Here is a 25,675-nt window from a genome sequence, read left to right as displayed (position 1 = left end):
TCTTGCTGTGGGTAAGTTGCGGCTCTGTTCGGACATAAACTCAGTAATAAATGTAGTGTACGTTTCATATGATGTGTAACATCTATGGTAAGTGGTAAGCAGGCCTATTGTTTTTGAATTTTTGGGGAGTTAGGTGGTCCGTGAGTGTTTTTTTATTGGTTAAGTGGTCCTTGATCTGAAAAAGTTTGAGAAACACTGCTCTGAGGGTTAGACATGATAGTGTAGGCTGTTTCCAGTAGATGGCGGTAATACATCTGTAAACCCTCTGTGAAATCAAAGCAGAAGAAGATCCCGAAACAAGAGGAACGCGGTTATCATGTTGTTGTTCACCATGTCGGTGTAGAAGGAAAACAACACTCAGAAGAACCACCCTGTTCCGAGACGGAGTCTTTAAAATGGCAGGAGAGGAGGAGAGGGGGGTGGTTCGTGTCAAAGTCAAGGTAGGAGGATTTAGATTTGACAAACAGTCTGCCAACGTCCGCTAGTTAGCTAGCAACCCTGTTCTCCTGTTTAATGAACTGCCTGCTCAATGTTAGCCGGCTGTCATTCAAACGCACATATTAGTGCTGGACGTCGACATAAAAACAGATGCGGTGACACTAGCTGGAGAACAGTATTGGCTACCCGCGTATTATTTATCATTTATCACCAGCGTTTGTTGTCACTGAATGCTGTCTGTGAGAACTGAAATTACGAATCTATTATTCTATCGATGACGTTATGTTGACGGTAACAGCTTAGGTATTGACACAGTAACAATTATCTATTGAAACCGGCTATCCAGAGCCAACGTAAATCTACCCAGAGCAGTGAACACTGACGTCACCTCCTGCTCGTCACTACCTGACGTCACATGTTACCATTTTGTGGCCTGTAGTTGACTAATCTCATATTTGTTATTTAATTTGTTACAAGGCGCAAAGTGGTTCAAATGGGTCAAATATTAATCAGTTGTTGTTTTGTTATCATCATGAGAGAAATACTAGTAGTGCTTTCTAAATAACTGTGTATTGAATACTTTGTACTACAGCTGGTCAATAATTAAATATTGTCATTTATCAATGTTCAGCATAGGGCAGGGTGATGATTCAATTTGATAATTTATTGTCTTTCAATGGAATCATTGTGATGCACTCATATATTGAGATATCGTGAAACACAGTTAGACTGTCTAAATCAGGGGTGTCAAACTCATTTTAGTTCAGGGGCCACATGCAGCACAATTTGATCTGAAGTGGGCCAGACCAGTAAAATCAGAGCATAATAACATATAAATAACGACAACTCCAAATTTCCCCCTTCGTTTTAGTGCAAAAAAGTACAAGTTCATTCTGAAAATGTTCAAATTTTATGTTTTTACAAAACGTTATGAACAACCTGAAAAAAAGATGCAATTTCAACAATAGTATTAGTTTATCATTTACACATGTGCATTACAACTTATAGATCACAGTGTATCTACAAAGGCACAAAACATTTCGTCACAGATATCTGGAACAGTATTTTAAAACAACTAATCTTTACACTTTGCAAAGTCATCCCCTGGTCTAAATGTACCAACTCAAATTTGTCAGAAAATCTGATTTTAAATGACAAACAAATTCAGTACTTTATATTTGTCAAGTATTTAATTCACACAGGAGTATGCACAAATGTGCTTTACCTTGTGGTTATTTCATATGGACTGTTTATTTATTAAATGACCACAAAAGATGCTATATGATCACGAAACATGCTATATGATATATGACCACTAAACATGATATATGATATATGACCACTAAACATGATATATGACCACTAAACATGATATATGATATATGACCACTAAACATGATATATGACTACTAAACATGCTATATGACTACTAAACATGATATATGACTACTAAACATGATATATGATATATGACCACTAAACATGATATATGATATATGACCACTAAATATGATATATGACCACTAAACATGATATATGACCACTAAATATGATATATGACCACTAAACATGATATATGACTACTAAACATGCTACATGATATATGACCACTAAACATGATATATGATATATGACCACTAAACATGATATATGACCACTAAACATGCTATATGACTACTAAACATGCTACATGATATATGACCACTAAACATGCTATATGACTACTAAACATGATATATGACTACTAAACATGATATATGACTACTAAACATGATATATGATATATGACTACTAAACATGCTATATGATATATGATCACTAAACATGCTATATGATATATGATCACTAAACATGCTATATGATATATGATCACTAAACATGATATATGATATATGACCACTAAACATGATATATGACCACTAAACATGCTATATGACTACTAAACATGCTACATGATATATGACCACTAAACATGCTATATGACTACTAAACATGATATATGACTACTAAACATGATATATGACTACTAAACATGATATATGATATATGATCACTAAACATGCTATATGATATATGATCACTAAACATGATATATGAGATATGATCACTAAACATGCTATATGATATATGATCACTAAACATGCTATATGATATATGATCACTAAACATGATATATGAGATATGATCACTAAACATGCTATATGATATATGATCACTAAACATGCTATATGATATATGATCACTAAACATGCTATATGATATATGATCACTAAACATGATATATGAGATATGATCACTAAACATGCTATATGATATATGATCACTAAACATGGTATATGACCACTAAACTGGTATATGATCACTAAACATGATATATGACTACTAAACATGATATAGACTACTAAACATGATATATGACTACTAAACATGATATATGACCACTAAACATGCTATATGATATATGATCACTAAACATGCTATATGATATATGATCACTAAACATGCTATGATATATGACCACTAAACATGATATAATGACTACTAAACATGATATATGACTACTAAACATGATATATGACCACTAAACATGATATATGACCTACTAACATGATATATGACCACTAACCTACCTAAACATGCTATATGATATATGACCACTAAACATGCTATATGATATATGACCACTAAACATGATATATGACTACTAAACATGATATATGACCACTAAACATGATATATGACTACTAAACATGATATATGACCACTAAACATGCTATATAACTACTAAACATGCTATATGATATATGACCACTAAACATGCTATATGATATATGACCACTAAACATGCTATAGGATATATGACCACTAAACATGCTATATGATATATGATCACTAAACATGCTATATGATATATGACCACTAAACATGCTATATGATATATGACCACTAAACATGATATATGACTACTAAACATGATATATGACCACTAAACATGCTATATAACTACTAAACATGCTACATGATATATGACCACTAAACATGATATATGATATATGACCACTAAACATGATATATGACCACTAAACATGCTATATGACTACTAAACATGCTACATGATATATGACCACTAAACATGCTATATGACTACTAAACATGATATATGACTACTAAACATGATATATGACTACTAAACATGATATATGATATATGACTACTAAACATGCTATATGATATATGATCACTAAACATGCTATATGATATATGATCACTAAACATGCTATATGATATATGATCACTAAACATGATATATGATATATGACCACTAAACATGATATATGACCACTAAACATGCTATATGACTACTAAACATGCTACATGATATATGACCACTAAACATGCTATATGACTACTAAACATGATATATGACTACTAAACATGATATATGACTACTAAACATGATATATGATATATGATCACTAAACATCCTATATGATATATGATCACTAAACATGATATATGAGATATGATCACTAAACATGCTATATGATATATGATCACTAAACATGCTATATGATATATGATCACTAAACATGATATATGAGATATGATCACTAAACATGCTATATGATATATGATCACTAAACATGCTATATGATATATGATCACTAAACATGCTATATGATATATGATCACTAAACATGATATATGAGATATGATCACTAAACATGCTATATGATATATGATCACTAAACATGGTATATGACCACTAAACATGGTATATGATCACTAAACATGATATATGACTACTAAACATGATATATGACTACTAAACATGATATATGACTACTAAACATGATATATGACCACTAAACATGCTATATGATATATGATCACTAAACATGCTATATGATATATGATCACTAAACATGCTATATGATATATGACCACTAAACATGATATATGACTACTAAACATGATATATGACCACTAAACATGATATATGACTACTAAACATGATATATGACCACTAAACATGCTATATAACTACTAAACATGCTATGATATATGACCACTAAACATGCTATATGATATATGACCACTAAACATGATATATGACTACTAAACATGATATATGACCACTAAACATGATATATGACTACTAAACATGATATATGACCACTAAACATGCTATATAACTACTAAACATGCTATATGATATATGATCACTAAACATGCTATATGATATATGACCACTAAACATGCTATATGATATATGACCACTAAACATGATATATGACTACTAAACATGATATATGACCACTAAACATGCTATATAACTACTAAACATGCTATATGATATATGACCACTAAACATGCTATATGATATATGACCACTAAACATGCTATATGATATATGATCACTAAACATGCTATATGATATATGACCACTAAACATGATATATGATATATGACCACTAAACATGATATATGACTACTAACATGATATATGATATATGACTACTAAACATGATATATGATCACTAAACATGCTATATGATATATGACCACTAAACATGATATATGATATATGACCACTAAACATGATATATGACCACTAAACATGATATATGACTACTAAACATGATATATGATATATGACTACTAAACATGATATATGATCACTAAACATGCTATATGATATATGATCACTAAACATGCTATATGATATATGACCACTAAACATGATATATGAGATATGATCACTAAACATGCTATATGATATATGACCACTAAACATGCTATATGATATATGATCACTAAACATGCTATATGATATATGACCACTAAACATGATATATGATATATGATCACTAAACATGCTATATGATATATGATCACTAAACATGCTATATGATATATGACCACTAAACATGATATATGATATATGACCACTAAACATGCTATATGAGATATGATCACTAAACATGCTATATGATATATGACCACTAAACATATATGATATATGATCACTAAACATGATATATGATATATGATCACTAAACATGATATATGATCACTAAACATGATATATGACTACTAAACATGCTACATGATATATGATCACTAAACATGATATATGACTACTAAACATGCTACATGATATATGATCACTAAACATGATATATGATCACTAAACATGATATATGACTACTAAACATGCTACATGATATATGATCACTAAACATGATATATGACTACTTAAACATGCTACATGATATATGATCACTAAACATGCTACATGATATATGATCACTAAACATTCTATATGATATATGATCACTAAACATTCTATATGATATATGATCACTAAACATGATATATGACTACTAAACATGCTACATGATATATGACCACTAAACATGATATATGATATATGATCACTAAACATGCTATATGACTACTAAACATGCTACATGATATATGATCACTAAACATGATATATGACTACTAACATGCTACATGATATATGATCACTAAACATGCTATATGACTACTAAACATGCTACATGATATATGATCACTAAACATGATATATGACTACTAAACATGCTACATGATATATGATCACTAAACATGATATATGACTACTAAACATGCTACATGATATATGATCACTAAACATGCTATATGAGATATGATCACTAAACATGCTATATGATATATGACCACTAAACATGATATATGATATATGATCACTAAACATGCTATATGAGATATGATCACTAAACATGCTATATGAGATATGATCACTAAACATGCTATATGATATATGACCACTAAACATGATATATGATATATGATCACTAAACATGATATATGACTACTAAACATGCTACATGATATATGATCACTAAACATGATATATGACTACTAAACATGCTACATGATATATGATCACTAAACATGCTACATGATATATGATCACTAAACATTCTATATGATATATGATCACTAAACATTCTATATGATATATGATCACTAAACATGATATATGACTACTAAACATGCTACATGATATATGACCACTAAACATGATATATGATATATGATCACTAAACATGCTATATGACTACTAAACATGCTACATGATATATGATCACTAAACATGATATATGACTACTAAACATGCTACATGATATATGATCACTAAACATGCTATATGACTACTAAACATGCTACATGATATATGATCACTAAACATGATATATGACTACTAAACATGCTACATGATATATGATCACTAAACATGATATATGACTACTAAACATGCTACATGATATATGATCACTAAACATGCTATATGAGATATGATCACTAAACATGCTATATGATATATGACCACTAAACATGATATATGATCACTAAACATGCTATATGAGATATGATCACTAAACATGCTATATGAGATATGATCACTAAACATGCTATATGATATATGACCACTAAACATGATATATGATATATGATCACTAAACATGATATATGATCACTAAACATGATATATGACTACCTAAACATGCTACATGATATATGATCACTAAACATGATATATGACTACTAAACATGCTACATGATATATGATCACTAAACATGATATATGACTACTAAACATGCTACATGATATATGATCACTAAACATTCTATATGATATATGATCACTAAACATTCTATATGATATATGATCACTAAACATTCTATATGATATATGATCACTAAACATTCTATATGATATATGATCACTAAACATTCTATATGATATATGATCACTAAACATTCTATATGATATATGATCACTAAACATGATATATGATCACTAAACATTCTATATGATATATGATATATGATCACTAAACATTCTATATGATATATGATATATGATCACTAAACATTCTATATGATATATGATCACTAAACATGCTATATGATATATGACTACTAAACATGCTATATGATATATGATCACTAAACATGCTATATGATATATGTATCACTAAACATTCTATATGATATATGATCACTAAACATTCTATATGATATATGATCACTAAACATGATATATGATCACTAAACATTCTATATGATATATGATATATGATCACTAAACATTCTATATGATATATGATATATGATCACTAAACATTCTATATGATATATGATCACTAAACATGCTATATGATATATGATCACTAAACATTCTATATGATATATGATCACTAAACATTCTATATGATATATGATCACTAAACATGCTATATGAGATATGATCACTAAACATTCTATATGATATATGATCACTAAACATTCTATATGATATATGATCACTAAACATGCTATATGATATATGATCACTAAACATGATATATGATCACTAAACATTCTATATGATATATGATCACTAAACATGATATATGATCACTAAACATTCTATATGATATATGATCACTAAACATGCTATATGATATATGATCACTAAACATGATATATGATCACTAAACATTCTATATGATATATGATCACTAAACATTCTATATGATATATGATCACTAAACATGATATATGACTACTAAACATGCTACATGATATATGACCACTAAACATGATATATGACTACTAAACATGCTATATGATATATGACCACTAAACATGCTATATGACTACTAAACATGCTATATGATATATGACCACTAAACATGCTATATGACTACTAAACATGCTACATGATATATGATCACTAAACATGATATATGACTACTAAACATGCTACATGATATATGATCACTAAACATGATATATGATATATGACCACTAAACATGCTATATGATATATGATCACTAACATGCTATATGACTACTAAACATGCTACATGATATATGATCACTAAACATGATATATGATATATGACCACTAAACATGCTATATGATATATGATCACTAAACATGATATATGACTACTAAACATGCTACAATGAGATATGATCACTAAACATGCTATATGATATATGATCACTAAACATGCTATATGATATATGATCACTAAACATGCTATATGATATATGATCACTAAACATGCTATATGATATATGATCACTAAACATGCTATATGATATATGATCACTAAACATGCTATATGATATATGATCACTAAACATGCTATATGATATATGATCACTAAACATGCTATATGAGATATGATCACTAAACATGCTATATGAGATATGATCACTAAACATGCTATATGATATATTATCACTAAACATGGTATATGATCACTAAACATGCTATATGAGATATGATCACTAAACATGCTATATGAGATATGATCACTAAACATGCTATATGAGATATGATCACTAAACATGCTATATGATATATTATCACTAAACATGGTATATGATCACTAAACATGATATATGAGATATGATCACTAAACATGCTATATGATATATTATCACTAAACATGGTATATGATCACTAAACATGCTATATGATATATGACTACTTAACATGATATATGATCACTAAACATGCTATATGAGATATGATCACTAAACATGCTATATGATATATGATCACTAAACATGATATATAACTACTAAACATGCTATATGATATATGACTACTAAACATGATATATGATCACTAAACATGATATATGATCACTAAACATGATATATGATCACTAAACATGATATATGACCATTAAACATGATATATGACCATTAAACATGATATATGATCACTAAACATGATATGATCACTAAACATGATATGATCACTAAACATGATATATGATCACTAAACATGATATATTGATCACTAAACATGATATATGACTACTAAACATGCTATATGATATATGACCACTAAACATGATATATGACTACTAACATGCTATATGATATATGACCACTAAACATGCTATATGATATATGACTACTAAACATGCTACATGATATATGATCACTAAACATGATATATGACTACTAACATGCTACATGATATATGATCACTAAACATGATATATGACTACTAAACATGCTACATGATATATGATCACTAAACATGATATATGAATATATGACCACTAAACATGCTATATGATATATGATCACTAAACATGCTATATGACTACTAAACATGCTACATGATATATGATCACTAAACATGATATATGATATATGACCACTAAACATGCTATATGATATATGATCACTAAACATGATATATGACTACTAAACATGCTACATGAGATATGATCACTAAACATGCTATATGATATATGATCACTAAACATGCTATATGATATATGATCACTAAACATGCTATATGATTATATGATCACTAAACATGCTATATGATATATGATCACTAAACATGCTATATGATATATGATCACTAAACATTCTATATGATATATGATCACTAAACATGCTATATGAGATATGATCACTAAACATTCTATATGATATATGATCACTAAACATGCTATATGATATATGATCACTAAACATGCTATATGATATATGATCACTAAACATGCTATATGATATATGATCACTAAACATGCTATATGATATATGATCACTAAACATTCTATATGATATATGATCACTAAACATGCTATATGAGATATGATCACTAAACATGCTATATGATATATGATCACTAAACATGCTATATGATATATGATCACTAAACATGCTATATGAGATATGATCACTAAACATGCTATATGATATATGATCACTAAACATGCTATATGATATATGATCACTAAACATGCTATATGATATATGATCACTAAACATGATATATGATATATGATCACTAAACATGATATATGAGATATGATCACTAAACATGCTATATGAGATATGATCACTAAACATGCTATATGAGATATGATCACTAAACATGCTATATGATATATGATCACTAAACATGCTATATGAGATATGATCACTAAACATGCTATATGATATATGATCACTAAACATGCTATATGAGATATGATCACTAAACATGCTATATGATATATTATCACTAAACATGGTATATGATCACTAAACATGATATATGAGATATGATCACTAAACATGCTATATGATATATTATCACTAAACATGGTATATGATCACTAAACATGCTATATGATATATGATCACTAAACATGATATATAACTACTAAACATGCTATATGATATATGACTACTAAACATGATATATGATCACTAAACATGATATATGATCACTAAACATGATATGATCACTAAACATGATATGATCACTAAACATGCTATATGAGATATGATCACTAAACATGCTATATGAGATATGATCACTAAACATGCTATATGATATATTATCACTAAACATGGTATATGATCACTAAACATGATATATGAGATATGATCACTAAACATGCTATATGATATATTATCACTAAACATGGTATATGACTACTAAACATGCTATATGATATATGACTACTAAACATGATATATGATCACTAAACATGATATATGATCACTAAACATGATATGATCACTAAACATGATATATGATCACTAAACATGATATATGATCACTAAACATGATATATGATCACTAAACATGATATGATCACTAAACATGATATGATCACTAAACATGATATGATCACTAAACATGATATATGATCACTAAACATGATATATGACCATTAAACATGATATATGATCACTAAACATGATATGATCACTAAACATGATATGATCACTAAACATGATATATGATCACTAAACATGATATATGACCATTAAACATGATATATGATCACTAAACATGATATGATCACTAAACATGATATGATCACTAAACATGATATGATCACTAAACATGATATATGACCATTAAACATGATATATGACCATTAAACATGATATGATCACTAAACATGATATATGACCTACTACTGTATATTGGGATAGAAGATTTGGGCAATATCGCCCAGCCCTACTTTAGCAAAATTATATTGTGATAATATAAACATAATTTTATCATCTACACATTGCTGCGGTCCAAATGAACAATTACAAGCAAGTGAGTAATTAAAACCTAGCATTTGTTTTACACATAGTCTAAGAGGGGTCTCATGCAGTGCATGACCGGAGAACACGGTTACTTTGTCGGTTCTGTTATTTTGGATATGGTTTTGTATAAATCTGCCATATATTGATATCTGAAAGTATATATTTTAAAGTGGATAATATTAGGACTGGACAATAATTCCATATTATGATTTGTCATTTTTTGAATGGAATCGTATCGTGATGAAATATTATATTGATATATCATGATACACAATTACTTCGTCTATGTTCATAATTGCCAAAGTCCAAAGTGACAAAATCAGCAGTCCTCGTTCTTGAAGCTGTTATGTTAATTTTGCACTAAAGTTCTTAATAATAGGAGAAAATATTCAGTACTTTTAATTAGTTAAGTATTTAATTCACACAGGAGTATGTAAACATATGCTTTACTATGTGGTTATTCGCGGTGACTCAGGAGGTTCAATCCCCAACCCTACGGTCAACATGTCGAAGAATTTGGCCATATCACCCAATCCTGTATAATAGTTATCTCAAGCAGAGAGATAACCAACCCTACTATAAGCAGTCAGCATGTATTGACTCTGTAGTGCATTTGAACAGGACAAAGGGATAGTTGAAATGTACCTAAAATATCAGCACGCAGACTAAAATGGCTCATTGTTGATGATGGACACAATTCTCGTTTGCTAACCACAAAAACAGTATATTTTGTTGCCACCTACCTCACTGTTTTTCCCACAGTATCATGATTTTTTTGATGTAATGTTTTTCAGAAGTGTGATCAGGTGCTTCCTATGGAGTTTCGCTCCTTTGCTGTTGATCCCCAGATAACATCACTGGAGGTCCTGCAGCACATACTTATCAGAGCCTTTGATTTGAACGGGTAAGAGTCATCACCCTGGCTAAACTGTTGCATAGACACATTATGTGTGTCAGCATTTTCTTCTTGTTGGTCTTTCAAACTAGGAAGCGGAATTTCGGCATCAGTTACCTGTCACGAGATCGGAGTGGTGCTGAAATGTATCGGTCTCTGCTGTCTGACTGGGATTTGGATGTTGCATTTGTGAGTGCAGCAAAACCATATCTGCTGCTCAAGATGGACATAAAACCTTCAGAAGAAAGTAAGAACTCTAGTGTTTCCTTAAAGCAAGCTTAATGGAAAAAATGCTAAACTATAATGTATTAAAGAGAACATCAAGTGTAGAGTTAAATGCCTAAATGTGGCATCTGTTGACAATTTTGTGTGTGCTCTTGATTGCAATATACAACCTCACCGCTAGATGTCACTAACTCCTACACACTGGACCTTTTTAAGAGGGGTGTTTGAGTGCAGATGAATGTAGTGCCACAAAGGAAGATGAGGAACAGGAGAGGATTCTAAATGGCAAAAACATAATTTTTTTGACTCCATCATGTGCTTTCTTGGCATCTAAAGATATAAATTCTGTATTTTCAGATGGATATTGGGTGAAAATGACAATAATCATTTACACTTAATAAAGGCCCTGTACATCCACACTCTTCTCAGGACTGTATGGCGTGTAGGGACTCATTTAGTGACATCTTCCTGAGTCTACTGTCAGCTTTGTTGCACCTGTTTGGGTGGGACAAATGACACTTTTATCATTATTGGTAGAAGAAGATTAGTGACCTAATAACTCTCCATCAAAGCTCTGGCCCACCTCAACCAGAGCGGAGGTGTAATCAGCCAGAATAACTGAAAACACCTGTGTGCTAGTTCATAGGCTCTACAGGGTAGCTTCACAATTTTTCAAGTCTGTCTTAAAACAACAGTCAGGTTTCCACATGAACATTGAAACAGGTTCTGTTTGCTGTAACAATTACTCATGTTCATAAGTCCATTATAGATCCATTTAAGATCCCTTAAATTCAAGGTGTTTTTTTTTTTTATATTCACAACTCACTTTTCACATTGAACAGGTGCTCTTTTATTAAATAAACTAAACGCTTCTTTTATTTATCTCATGTGCATGTGTCAGTGTCTACTGCGTTGATGCTTTGTGCATTCACATTCTCTGCTCTGTTTCGCACACACACACATAAACACACTGTACACTACTTAAAGTTACGTTAAATCGCTTTAAATGTTAATTTTCTTTAACAATATTTGGTTAAAGGTGCAATTTGCCAGAATTTAAACTAAAAACAATGAACTGACATTATCAACAGTGTGAAGAGGTAACATACGTCTATGTGTTGTGTCGCAGAGATATCTACTGAAGTTAGCATGCTAACTGTAACGTCTCGGATGAATAGTGAGACACTGCAGCTCCTGTCTGCCTCAGTACAGAGGGAGAGGAAGTACAGCTGCCTGACTCTGCAGATACAATATTATGTTACTAACTCAGTATCCGGGGCATCATCGGAGTTTCTGTGTCTCTCATGTGGCAAGTTGCCACTGTTAAAGCTTACGTCTGGACCTCTGGTCCTGCCTGACGCCAACGTTAATATATTTTTTTGGAGGCCCTGTGAAGCTTGTTTTAACATCCTCCTGGATCCATCTTTTTTAACCCACATCATGTTGTATTTTTACTATGTTGTTTATTCTGTACACACGTCATCTATTGCACGTCTGTCCGTCCTGGGAGAGGGATCCCTCTTCAGTCTCTCTGAGGTTTAGAACATTTTCCCCCTTTTAATTGTGGGGTTTCTTTTAGGGAGTTTTTCCTTGTGCGATGCGAGGGTCTAAGGACAGAGGGGGTAGCACACTGACACAAATGTGTAGTTTATGATATTGGGCTGTATAAATACATTTGATTTGACAATATAAACTTAGAATACAATAAATATGACAAACTACTACAACTAAAATATAATCATGATAATATACTTTAGGTGTTTTTTTAATAACTGGGATTTTTGGTGAAATACTGCCCCCTATTTATTTGGAACAGATGACTCAGAATTACACATTGCCCCTTTTTTAGAGTGACATCTGTGTTTACCCTGGCTAAGCCAAAGGGATATAATATACTTAAATGGTGGAGCTTTGGAAGATACTCACTTGATTTCACTAACTCAACTTGAAACATTGTGAACCAATTTTTTAAGTAAGGAGTATAAAATAGAGATGGACCTTAAATAGATGATTGTTTAGTCTACTCTATTTTGTGTAACTGCAGGTCCTGTTATGGAGGACTGGGACATCATAAGCCCCAAAGACGTGATTGGCTCTGAGCAACTTCTCCCAGAGAGGACCAGGTCTCTGGCATCTGCGGCACTTCCCTTCACCCAGTCTCTACTGTCCCAGGTTGTGTGTGTGTGTGTGTGTGTGTGTGTGTGTGTGTGTGTGTGTGTGTGTGTGTGTGTGTGTGTGTGTGTGTGTGTGTGTGTGTGTGTGTGTGTGCGCGCCAGTCACAACATCTCTTTTACCTTCCACCCTCTACAAGTCATGATCTTTGCTTACATGCTTGTTTCGCTTGTGTTCAGGTGGGCCGCACCCTATCCAGAGTCCAGCAAGCCTTCAGCTGGTCTTACGGGGAAGAGATTAAGCCTTTCAAGCCCCCTCTGAGCGACGCAGAGTTTCACAGTTACCTCAACGGACAGGGCCAGTTGACACGACCTGAGGAACTCAGACTGCGCATCTACCATGGTGGCGTGGAGCCTTCTCTGCGCAAGGTGAGTACCTGTGTTTTATAAACATAGTACCAATCTCATGTGTCCCAAATAAACAGGGTTGGGTGATCAATTTTGTTTATATAAAATGTTATATTTATTTTTATTCTGTTCGTCAATTCTGGTTCTTATTAAATCCTAGTTCTAATTCTTGGTTTAGTATTTCAGTAAGAAAATAAAATGTTGTAAGCAGAAACAACCTTTAATTTCAGTAGATTTGGGATGCTATAAATGTTGTTTGTCATAAATAATGATAAAGTCTCTCTGCCTGTATCTCCTCTAATAAATTAATAAAATGTTATTTATATAGCCCAATATCACAAACTACACATGTGTCAGTGGGCTTTACAGACTGTACAGGATATGACGCCCTCTGTCCTTAGACCCTCGCACCGCACAAGGAAAAACTCCCTAAAAGAAACCTCACAATTAAAGGGGAAATGTTCTTTCCAGAGAGACTCAGGGTCCTCTCCCAGGACTGACAGATGTGCAATAGATGTGACAGAAATGATGATGTGATCGTATATGGAAAAGATGGATCCAGGAGGATGTCAAAACAAGCTTCACAGGCCCTCCAAATATAATAACATGAGCGTCAGGCAGGACCAGGGCAACAGATGCAGCCACAATTCATGATTCAGATGTAACCTTTAATAATGACAACCTGCCAGACGAGAGACAAAAAAACTCTGGGGATGATGCTCCGGATAATCAGTTAGTAACATGCGTTTATACGACATGTGTGCACATAGATAGACTGAGAGACAAATAGAGTGGAGAGAGGTGTAAGTCCCCCGGCAGTTTAAAACTTAAAATATAATAAATATGACAAACCATTACAACTAAAATAGAAACGAGCTTAAATACTTTGTTGGCTTTTAATAACTGATGAATTTAGGTTGTATAGACCCAGTAGTAGAGGTCTTACTACTGCTGCTACTGCTACGACTGCTACAACTACTGCTGCTACTACTACTGCTGCTGCTGCTACTACTGCTGCTACTGCTATTACTACTGCTACAACTACTGCTACTACTACTACTACTGCTACTACTACAGCTGCTACTACTACTGCTACAACTATTGCTACAACTACTGCTACTACTACGGCTACTGCTGCTGCCACTGCTACAACTATTGCTACGGCTACTACTACGGCTACTGCTAAAACTACTGCTACAACTGCTGCTACTGCTATTACTACTGCTACTACTACTACTACTACTACTACTACTACTACTACTACTACTGCTACTACTACTGCTACTACTACTATGGCTACTACTACTACTGCTGCTACTACTACTGCTACTGCTACTACTGCGGCTACTAATACTGCTACTGCTACTGTTACTACTACTACTACTACAACTTCTACATTACTACATGTCATTTAGCAGACGCTCTTATCCAGAGCAACGTACAGTGAACTAACTACAGAGCAGGAGTAACCTCGTGGAGCAACTCGGGTGCCTTGCTCAGGGGCTCAGCAGCCCTGGTATTTACTTTCCGGTGTAATATTTGGAAGGAGAGGAGAGAACTAAAAAATCCAACACATTAATTATAAATGGGGCGACGTCGAAAAATATCACTGGTGAGAATATCACAGCCTGAATCCAGCAGTGATGCAGATGTTAGCTCTGCTACTACGAGCAGCCAGAGTGCAGCTCGTCTGCTGCTGGTCCAAGCCCTGAGTGGGGCGGCGCTGTTTGTTTGTTTTTTCTTGTTTTCTGTATATCAAGCAGCACTACTTCGCTCAGCAAAATGAAAATAAAAGTCTAAAATCACACAAAGTTGCCTGAACACTGGTCAGAATCAATTCAGAATTTGGTAAATTTACACATACAAGAACTTTGCCTCACTCTTTTTTTTTTTTAAATCTCAGATTTAACAACATAGCAGATTCTATAAAACAAACGCCCCCCAAAAACACATAAACGGGTTCCAGCGTCCCGACGTCCTATGAACGCCCCCGTTGAGAGCCCCTAGCTTAGATGAATAAATTGTTGACGTTAGTTGGTTATTAGTATTGGTAGTATAGTTATTTTATGACTGTTAATCAATTATTGATTGACTGCAGCAATGTCTAATGTTGTGTTAGGTTGTTTGGCGGTACCTCCTGAACGTCTACCCTGATGGACTAAGTGGACAGGAAAGAATGGACTACATGAAGAGGAAGACAAGGGAGTATGATCAGCTCAAGAGAGATTGGACAGCCCGGGTCAGCTATGACGATCTTGAATTCATCCGTGGAAATGTTCTTAAAGACGTCCTAAGGACAGACCGGGCTCATCCATACTATGCAGGGTCAGAAGACAGTCCACATTTGACTGCCCTGACAGACCTGCTCACTACATTTGCCATCACACATCCACAGGTATGTAGAGAAGGTCAATCAATGGTTGGCTTGTACCTGCGTTAGGGTTGGGGTTTGATAGCATTTTATCAAAAATGTGTCTTCTTATTACATTTTTTAATCTCTTAAAGTAGAGGTTTTCAAACTGTGATACTTAAGCAATAAGCCACAAGAGATAATAATAATAATAATAATAATAATAATAATAATAATAATAATAAATTGTATTTATAAAGCGCCTTTCAAAGCTAAAAGCAATCTCAAGGCGCTACTTATTTTTACTATTTTCTGTTGAATATTACATCCAAAGGCCATAGACAGGAAAAGGGGAGAGAGGGGATATGTCGCTGTGTCCCCCTGCTGTCTCCTTCTGCCTGCGGAGAAATGGAATGACTGGTATTATGTAAGCTGGCTGCTTTTGCAGGACGCAAACATTGTATCAATTAATTACAGCACCCTTGTCCAAAACTCAAACTTCATTCCTTTTGAAGAGCTAGTTAACATCTAGTAACTACAACTCAAATCAGTCAAAACACATAAGGTTGACTTAAAACAAGGAACTATTCAAACAGCCGCACTAGCAGAAGAAATAGTCTAATAGAATCCTCTCCAAATTGTACAAACGGATCCGACAATATCCCTTTCTATTGCAAAATTGGGGAACGATTTATCCATATCACTTGACGACTCCTGGACTAAAATCTAATAACCACAACAACCACAGGGCCGCGGACCAGTAGTTGTAAACATTACATTTACATTAGTCTGCAGGGTATTTTATTTTGAAAAATTAAATAAAGTGCTTAATATAAAAAGGAATAATTACGTTTACATTATATATGTAATAATTAAATGATGTTATGCACTTTATTGTGTGTTTTGTTATGCCTGTCCCCCTGTTCGTAGAAAAATTGTCTTGCATGAAAGTGGTCCGTGGTGCAAAAAGCTTGGGGACTGCTGCTGTAGAGAACCCACATTCCTAAAAGCCTCTCAGATTCAAGTAACTGCCCACTCTGCCCTTAGACAATTACATCCATGCACTCTGGCCCTGCCCACCTGTACAACAATTTTGGAAAGACATCACCAATGAACTGTCCCTCATATTGAACTCCAGGATCCCACTATCCCCATCACTCTGCATGTTGGGTGACTTAACATCAATCACACCTCCCAACCACATCATAAAAATAGTACTCATCACTTTAACTCTCCCCAAGAAGACTAAACTGACAAAGCAGGAAAAAACTGAACATCTCATTATGGATAGACCTCTTTACAGAACTGCGTCTATAAACCATCAAACCCTTCAGTTCCAGAGGGAGCCAATCCTCACTGCATTACTACCAAAATAACATACATAACACAACACTCACCAAAATACAAGGAAAAATATTGTTTTTGTAGAGATTATTATTTTGCTGCTCTTTTGAACGTGTTTTTGAGGGGTTCAGGATGATTGAAAACTGTGTGGCCAGCTGGCTCTCTAGCGCCCCCTAACTTACACCATGGAAACAGTTGCTTTGATGTTCACAAGATTTGGTGGGATCATAGACCTCATCCCAAAGGATTTATATCTATTCTATATAAAAATTGTGTCCATATGTGTTAAGGTAGCTCAGTAGCTCCCCCTATTGCATGGTAGGGCCATAGTCTCATATAGTTGCTACGATATTCACAAAATTTGGTACGTACATGGCTCATGTTCAGGGGTGGTTTTACAAGAAGAAGAAATTGATACATTAGATAATAAGTCGTAGAAATATGCGTTTGAATGATAAGAAGCCCCGGCTCCACCTTTTTAATTAAAAGACTTCTGAAAATGAAAACTTTACTGCATGCGTATATCTATATGATGAATTTTGTATTTCTTTGTAAACTGTAGACTTCTGTAATTTTGTGGTTGCTTTGTTTTTCAGATATCATACTGTCAAGGCATGAGTGATATTGCCTCCCCTATACTTGCGGTAATGGACAATGAGGCACATGCCTTCATTTGCTTTTGTGGCATCATGAAACGCTTGGAGGGAAACTTCCGACCTGATGGGCAGCTCATGTCTGTTAAGTTCCAGCATCTAAAGCTGCTTCTGCAGTACTCCGATCCCGAATTCTACACTTACCTGGTGTCCCGAGGAGCTGACGACCTCTTCTTCTGCTACCGCTGGCTGCTCCTGGAGCTCAAGCGAGAGTTTGCATTTGACGACGCTTTGAGGATGCTCGAGGTAACATGGAGTTCCCTGCCCCCTGATCCTCCTGAAACCGAAGTGGAGCTTCTCGGACTACCAGTGGAAACCAATTTAAATTTAGAGATGTCCTGCAAAGATAACTACAAGACAGTTGAAACTTGCTTCAGAGATGATGGGGAACAAAAAGAGAAGCAGCGTAGACGACATATGCTGAGGCCTTCAAGAGAAGAACCAGATGTGAGCAGGAATACTGTCATAGCAGAAAAAGACGAAAGAAATGTAGTCACTGAAAAGAGAAGCGAGGACAATGAATATGATATTCCTCAAATGACCATGGAAAAGGCAGATTTGCAGGCTCCTGCTTTTGAAAGGCAAACTAGTTTTGGAGAGTTTAAATACTACTCTGCCCGAAATGAAGATAGCTTTCATATGGAGGATGCTGATCATCCAAAGGGTTTGGTGTCTTCAAAGTCAATAACAAGCTTCCCAAGTCGCCAGTCCACAGTTGACAGTGAGGAGGACCTAGGAGAGAGAACACCTCTCATAAAAAACTGTGACAATGGTTTCTCCCAAATGTCATCACCTCCTCTCTTTCCTAGTGGCCTACCAATCTGGAAAACTCTCCCCTCTGTCCCTTTCACATCTTTAGCTTCACCCTCCAGTTGGCCAGGTGCTTCTCCAGATTCTCCTCCAAAATCCCCATCCACAACCAATAGAAGTAAGGGCTTACTTAGAACTGTCCCTAAAGTACTGACCTCCTCTGTCCAACTGCTTAGTACTACAGGGAGTAAGTCGCCCACGACCCCGACTGTAAAAACATCTGATGCCTCTCCAACCCACACTCAGAATCTATTCCTACTCTCTTCCCCCATTATGTCCTTTGGAAAAGGCCCCTCACTGTCTGGCAGCAGGTCGTCCTCCAACAATTTCCCCTCACCTGGATACAAATCCACCAGTACCACAGCTAACATGACCAGTTTTTTAAAAGCTGAGACCACCAGCATCAAGCCATGTTCTTTGCCGCCTCCTCAAGAGTTTGGCAAAGGAAATCCTTTCATGCTGTTCCTGTGCCTGTCCATCCTGCTGGAGCACCGAGACCACATCATCAAAAACAGTTTGGATTACAATGAACTAGCCATGCACTTTGATCGCCTTGTGCGACGCCACAACCTGAGCAGGGTGCTGCAGCGAGCCAAGGCCTTATTTGCAGACTACTTGCAGAGTGAAGTGTGGGACTCGGAAGAAGGGGATGAGGTTAGTTTGGACTCCCCAACAACAGCTACTGCTGTTCAACACTCCCCCTCTTCAACCTTCACTGCCAGGCCCATTTACAGCCCTTTAGCATCAACTCAGTCATTGTCTCCAAACTCAACCTATAACATCGCACACACCATTCCCTCCCCATCAGCTCAAGTTTCTTGATTGCATCATGCATCATTGGCTTCCCATCCTCGGTGAACTGCTAAATTGACTGTTTATAGCGCATTGGAGGTGAAGAGTGATATTTTTAGACAGCCTTCCACATTGAATTGGGCTGGTAATGATCTTCTCATTCTGTGTATGTTTGAATACATACTGTATATTTCTTATGTCTGTAATCATCGTAATATGTCATATTTTTAGCCATTTTACTGTGTGTCCTTGAGGGGATGAGCGAGCTTAATATCTCATAGGTTGCTCATGCATGAAATGTTAAAGCATGTGATCTGGTGTTTGGCTGTCTGAGTTTTGCCAGAACCAAGAAAAGTTTAGCCCCTTGGTGCAGTTAGCCTGTGTTGCCATTTTTACAAACTTTGTAAATTGACCCACTCTCTGGCCTTATGACCACCTTCTCTTTTGCCAATTTGTGTTTCTTGGGTAGCCTTTTCAATATACAGTCCAGATATAACGCAATTTCCTCAAAACATAGGATAAGAAAGCTTCTCGCCATGGGATGCCTGGTTTTGTTTTAAAATGGGGGAGCAAACTTGGAAAGATGCATAATGGCGGCGGTGTCTGGGGGTCGTCCCCCAGGAAAAATTAATTGTAATTTAAAAACAAATTTCCTGCATTTCTATACAACTAACGTCTTGGATTAAGAAACATTCTGTTTACGATTCTGTCAGTATCACATGGTGATATTTTGTTAAACCAGCGCTAGTGCATCAGTGACAGTGAGTCTTTCAAATCAAAATGATAATAATTCAGATGTAGCATGCGCTAACCAAAGTCTGACCGCAGGGTTTTCGCATTTTTCTACAGAACAGCTGATTCAAATAACTGCACTCCCTCCCGACAAACGTGAATTAGATTGGTCCCAGGGTTGGCAAGATGATAGAAACTCAGACAAATGCACACTGAGACATCTGTTATTATAGTATGATCAAAGTTTAACCTTCTGCATGATGGCTTAGCGTTTAGCAGCAGGCTCAACTATTAGCAACATTTGCCAATATTGTAGCGAGCCTCAAATCACAGTAAATTGTCTCAAAGGCAGGCAAAAGACATTGGGATCGGCATGAATTGATGCGAAGGCCTTATTTCAACTTAAGTGACAAATTCATGCTTATCCTGCGGTTTATGAATATAATTTGTTTATGAATATAATTTGTTTATGAATATAATTCGTTTATGAATATAATTCATAAACATACAAAGATGAGAGCAAAAAGGGAGTGGAGGGAAGTGACCGAAAGGGCTGGAATTCCTGCCGAGTTCTGGGTTCAGTCAGAGGCTCAACCCCATAGACATGATCGGTGCGACTGTTGCTAGCTTACAGCTAATGTTTGTGCAGTCAGTACATCAACAATTTTGGCGAATAAACACAGACTGCTAAAACGACCCAGCACTCAAATTCATGTAAAGGATGTGATGCAAAAAAATTGCTTCACTTTCTATCAGCGCACCTTGATATAAGAGACTAGTGCAGTGCCCATTGTGTGCTATATGTGCTCGTGCCGCTGGTTCTTGGATTTGGAAGTGGGTCCCTGCACACGTTTACAGTCTTCACATCATGACTGCAAAAGCTCCCGTGAAAATGTTATGGCTTCAATAAAGTAAAATGCGTATGGCCCAGGTTTCATGAACACTTTGGAAGATGGTGTTTTTAAATTTCAATTCTGGCATATCTTACACATTCACCTTTTTAAATTGCTTACCTGCTAAAAGTGGTTACATGATTCAAATATTTTCCTGCAGTATAGGTCGGGTGAGACATAAAGGAACAACATCAGAGATTTGGGGTTTGTGCAATGAGTAAGCATCGGTGATATGTTCACATGGACGGTTTAAATTTAGCTAGATCTTTTTTCTCTTCTTTTTTTTGCTTGTTTGTTTTTTCAACTTTCAATGTGACTCAGCCAATCACAACCGAGGCACAGATGAGGTTATTCATGTTTTCATTTATTCATTAAATAATGTCTCTAATCCAATTATTGGTCCATAGCAAGGGTCTCAATAGGTGGAACAGGACAGAGCAGCTGACCATTATTGTATTGAAGGCGACACAGAATGGTGATATCTTGTAAACATGTTCCACTATGAGGATATGTGAACGCAGTACAGAGAGATCCGTTTAGTGTTGGTCTCCATTGTACACATACTATTCTGGCGAGTGTTGATACCGTATGTGCTGGACTCATACGTTCATACTACAACAATAGTGAAGTAAGTACTGTACATTATTTAATTCATTATTCAGAAATGTATCATTTAGCACTTTAGTTATTGCTGTTTCCCAAAGACTGTCCTTTTGCTCTGTTTTCTGTGTTATTATTTCACCATGGCAATGGGGCTAATTTAATGCACAATTGCTAGTATCACATGTTGACTGTCTTTATACTTGCTTTCTGTGTTTGCTGATGAGAAGGTAGTAACTGAGTCCTGGCTGTTTAATGAATATCTTCACCATTAATTCTTTAGTGTGATGTTATAAAGTGGAATATGATGTGATGCCATTATATTATTAGCCTATGTGCAGTCTTTTGGCAGAGAAGTGCCTCACTTGTTTGAATCAGTAGCCTTGATTTATAGTTTATTTTGTGCTCTTAACATCTGCGTACATTGTGCCATCATGCAGGCGGATTCAAACGCAAGTTAAAGGGCTGAATGATTTAATAATTAATGGACTGACATTGGCTTGTGTCTGGCTGGCGAGCTGTGACTAACCTCTGATGGTTTTTAAGAAGAGTGCGACTGGACATGGTGTTCACTGCAGAGGCAAAACCATTTGAACCATTTAGGATACTTCACAGCATCCAACCAAATTCTATATATAACTACATGATTCTTACCTTAATGTCTTATTGACTTTTTTGGAAGCTCATTTCTGGGGAAACATTGCTATGCCTCTTTGATCATTTTGAAGTTGAACTATTGCTGCTTCTGAATTTAAATGATAAAATACGAAGTCTTAAAATAAGTATTTGATTCGAGTCACAATTATGAGATACTGAATCTAAATGATATACTTGTATATCATTATCATACAAAATAACAATAGAAAAATAAATGACTGAATTTGGACCTACACATGTATTTCTTATTCCTTAATTTAAATCTTTGGGCATCCTGGGTGGCTTTGGATCAGGAAGTAATGCATTAGTCAGAACATCAGCTCCTCTAGTCTGCATGTGTCCTTGTCCATGGGCAAGATACAGAACCCCAATTACTCCAAATGTGTTTGTGTGAATAAGCATTAGATTAGATGATGAGCGGTTTGGAACCTCTTGTAAAAGTTCTTTGAGTGGTCGGAAGACTAGAAAGGCGCTATATAAATGCAAGTACATTTACCATATTTAAAAATGTCTTGCATCAAAATATATTGCATAAAATAATACTGGCCAAAAGAAGAAGAGATGTTCCTACTGCTGTGTGTCCTTAGAATAATTTTATTCTAAACAAAGCAGACCTGTACAAAAACATGTAAGGCAGACTTTCATTAAGATGTAATTTAGCTTTTCACTGTAGTGGAAATCATGCATCCAAAGGGTTTATCCTGTTTCGATTTGGTCCAAAAATATATCAAAGGTAACTAAAACAACAATGTCATTTTTCATTTGCGTAATTGTGAGGACTGAAGAGCTATCCTTAATTGTTAAGAAGAAAAAAGATCATAACATGTCTAATTGTAACACAAGAAAACCACCAGTCAGCAACAGTATGCTCGTGTACCATAATATTATTATTTTGGTTTGTTTGTGTCTGTTTATTTTCAAGATATGAAAACGTTGACAAGGCTCAGCTGTATTTGTTGTGCACTTTGATTAAAGTAATGTCGATGACGCCGCAGAGAGACAACACAGTGTTATGTGTTAATAAATCTTAAGAGATGCACATCTTGGTTTTGTAATAAGGCCCCCGGATCCCCACATTTTCTCCCAACTCATTGTTGATGTTACAGACCTCAACACTTTGGGGATACGGGGCACCAGAACAAAGTCAGGAAGTGTATCTTAAGTGTCACATTTTTTGTTTGTTGGTTTTTCGCAGCATTGTTTACATTAAGGCTTAATTTTTGGTTTTGAGAGGCCTATATTATATATTCTCAGTAGTCTGTAATGCAGAAGGCTGGACAGGAAGTGTGATGGCTCCACCTCCAATAGGGTAATCCCTCTTTGACAAGTGCTTCTGTTTTAGGCAGAAACTAAAGTAACTCACATGTCTTTAGAGAACCCCTTGTGATTATTGTGGTTGTTACTCTGAAATTTGGTTTCACCTCCTTTTGTATATCAGTATTTAATAGTATATTTTAAACAAACTGAAGTAACTGGTATAGCTAGTCTATGAGCTAGCAATATTTGAATTTGTAAAATATTTGTTTATCTCATTAAATGATATATGTGCATAAAGGTTAAACTTTTTAATCTTCCAAGACACAATGATGTTACTGATTGTATATCGGACACAAATAAATAAGCAATGCTACTGA

General features: G+C 34.7%; 1 protein-coding gene across 1 annotated transcript; it reads left to right on the top strand.

Moving 5' to 3' along the window:
- The first annotated feature begins 290 nt into the window (after positions 1–290).
- On the top strand, positions 291–25,675 carry tbc1d25 (TBC1 domain family, member 25). Its single transcript, XM_029448478.1, has 7 exons — positions 291–440; positions 12,366–12,475; positions 12,559–12,713; positions 14,736–14,863; positions 15,043–15,231; positions 17,330–17,605; positions 19,501–25,675. Exons 1-7 carry the CDS (start codon positions 396–398, stop codon positions 21,187–21,189), a joined length of 2,592 nt encoding a protein of 863 aa, XP_029304338.1. The 5' UTR covers positions 291–395; the 3' UTR covers positions 21,190–25,675.

This window comes from Cottoperca gobio, chromosome 2 (assembly GCF_900634415.1).
Source record: "Cottoperca gobio chromosome 2, fCotGob3.1, whole genome shotgun sequence".
Taxonomy (NCBI): Eukaryota; Metazoa; Chordata; class Actinopteri; order Perciformes; family Bovichtidae; genus Cottoperca; species Cottoperca gobio.
This window is presented reverse-complemented; position numbering and strand designations above follow the sequence as displayed.

Bases quoted from the DNA above. Each gene is read 5' to 3' on its own strand.
- tbc1d25 (XM_029448478.1), top strand. From the start codon at position 396: ATGGCAGGAGAGGAGGAGAGGGGGGTGGTTCGTGTCAAAGTCAAG. The intron at 15,232-17,329 runs GTGAGTACCTGT...ATGTTGTGTTAG, and splicing joins TGGAGCCTTCTCTGCGCAAG to GTTGTTTGGCGGTACCTCCT. The intron at 17,606-19,500 runs GTATGTAGAGAA...TTTGTTTTTCAG, and splicing joins TTGCCATCACACATCCACAG to ATATCATACTGTCAAGGCAT.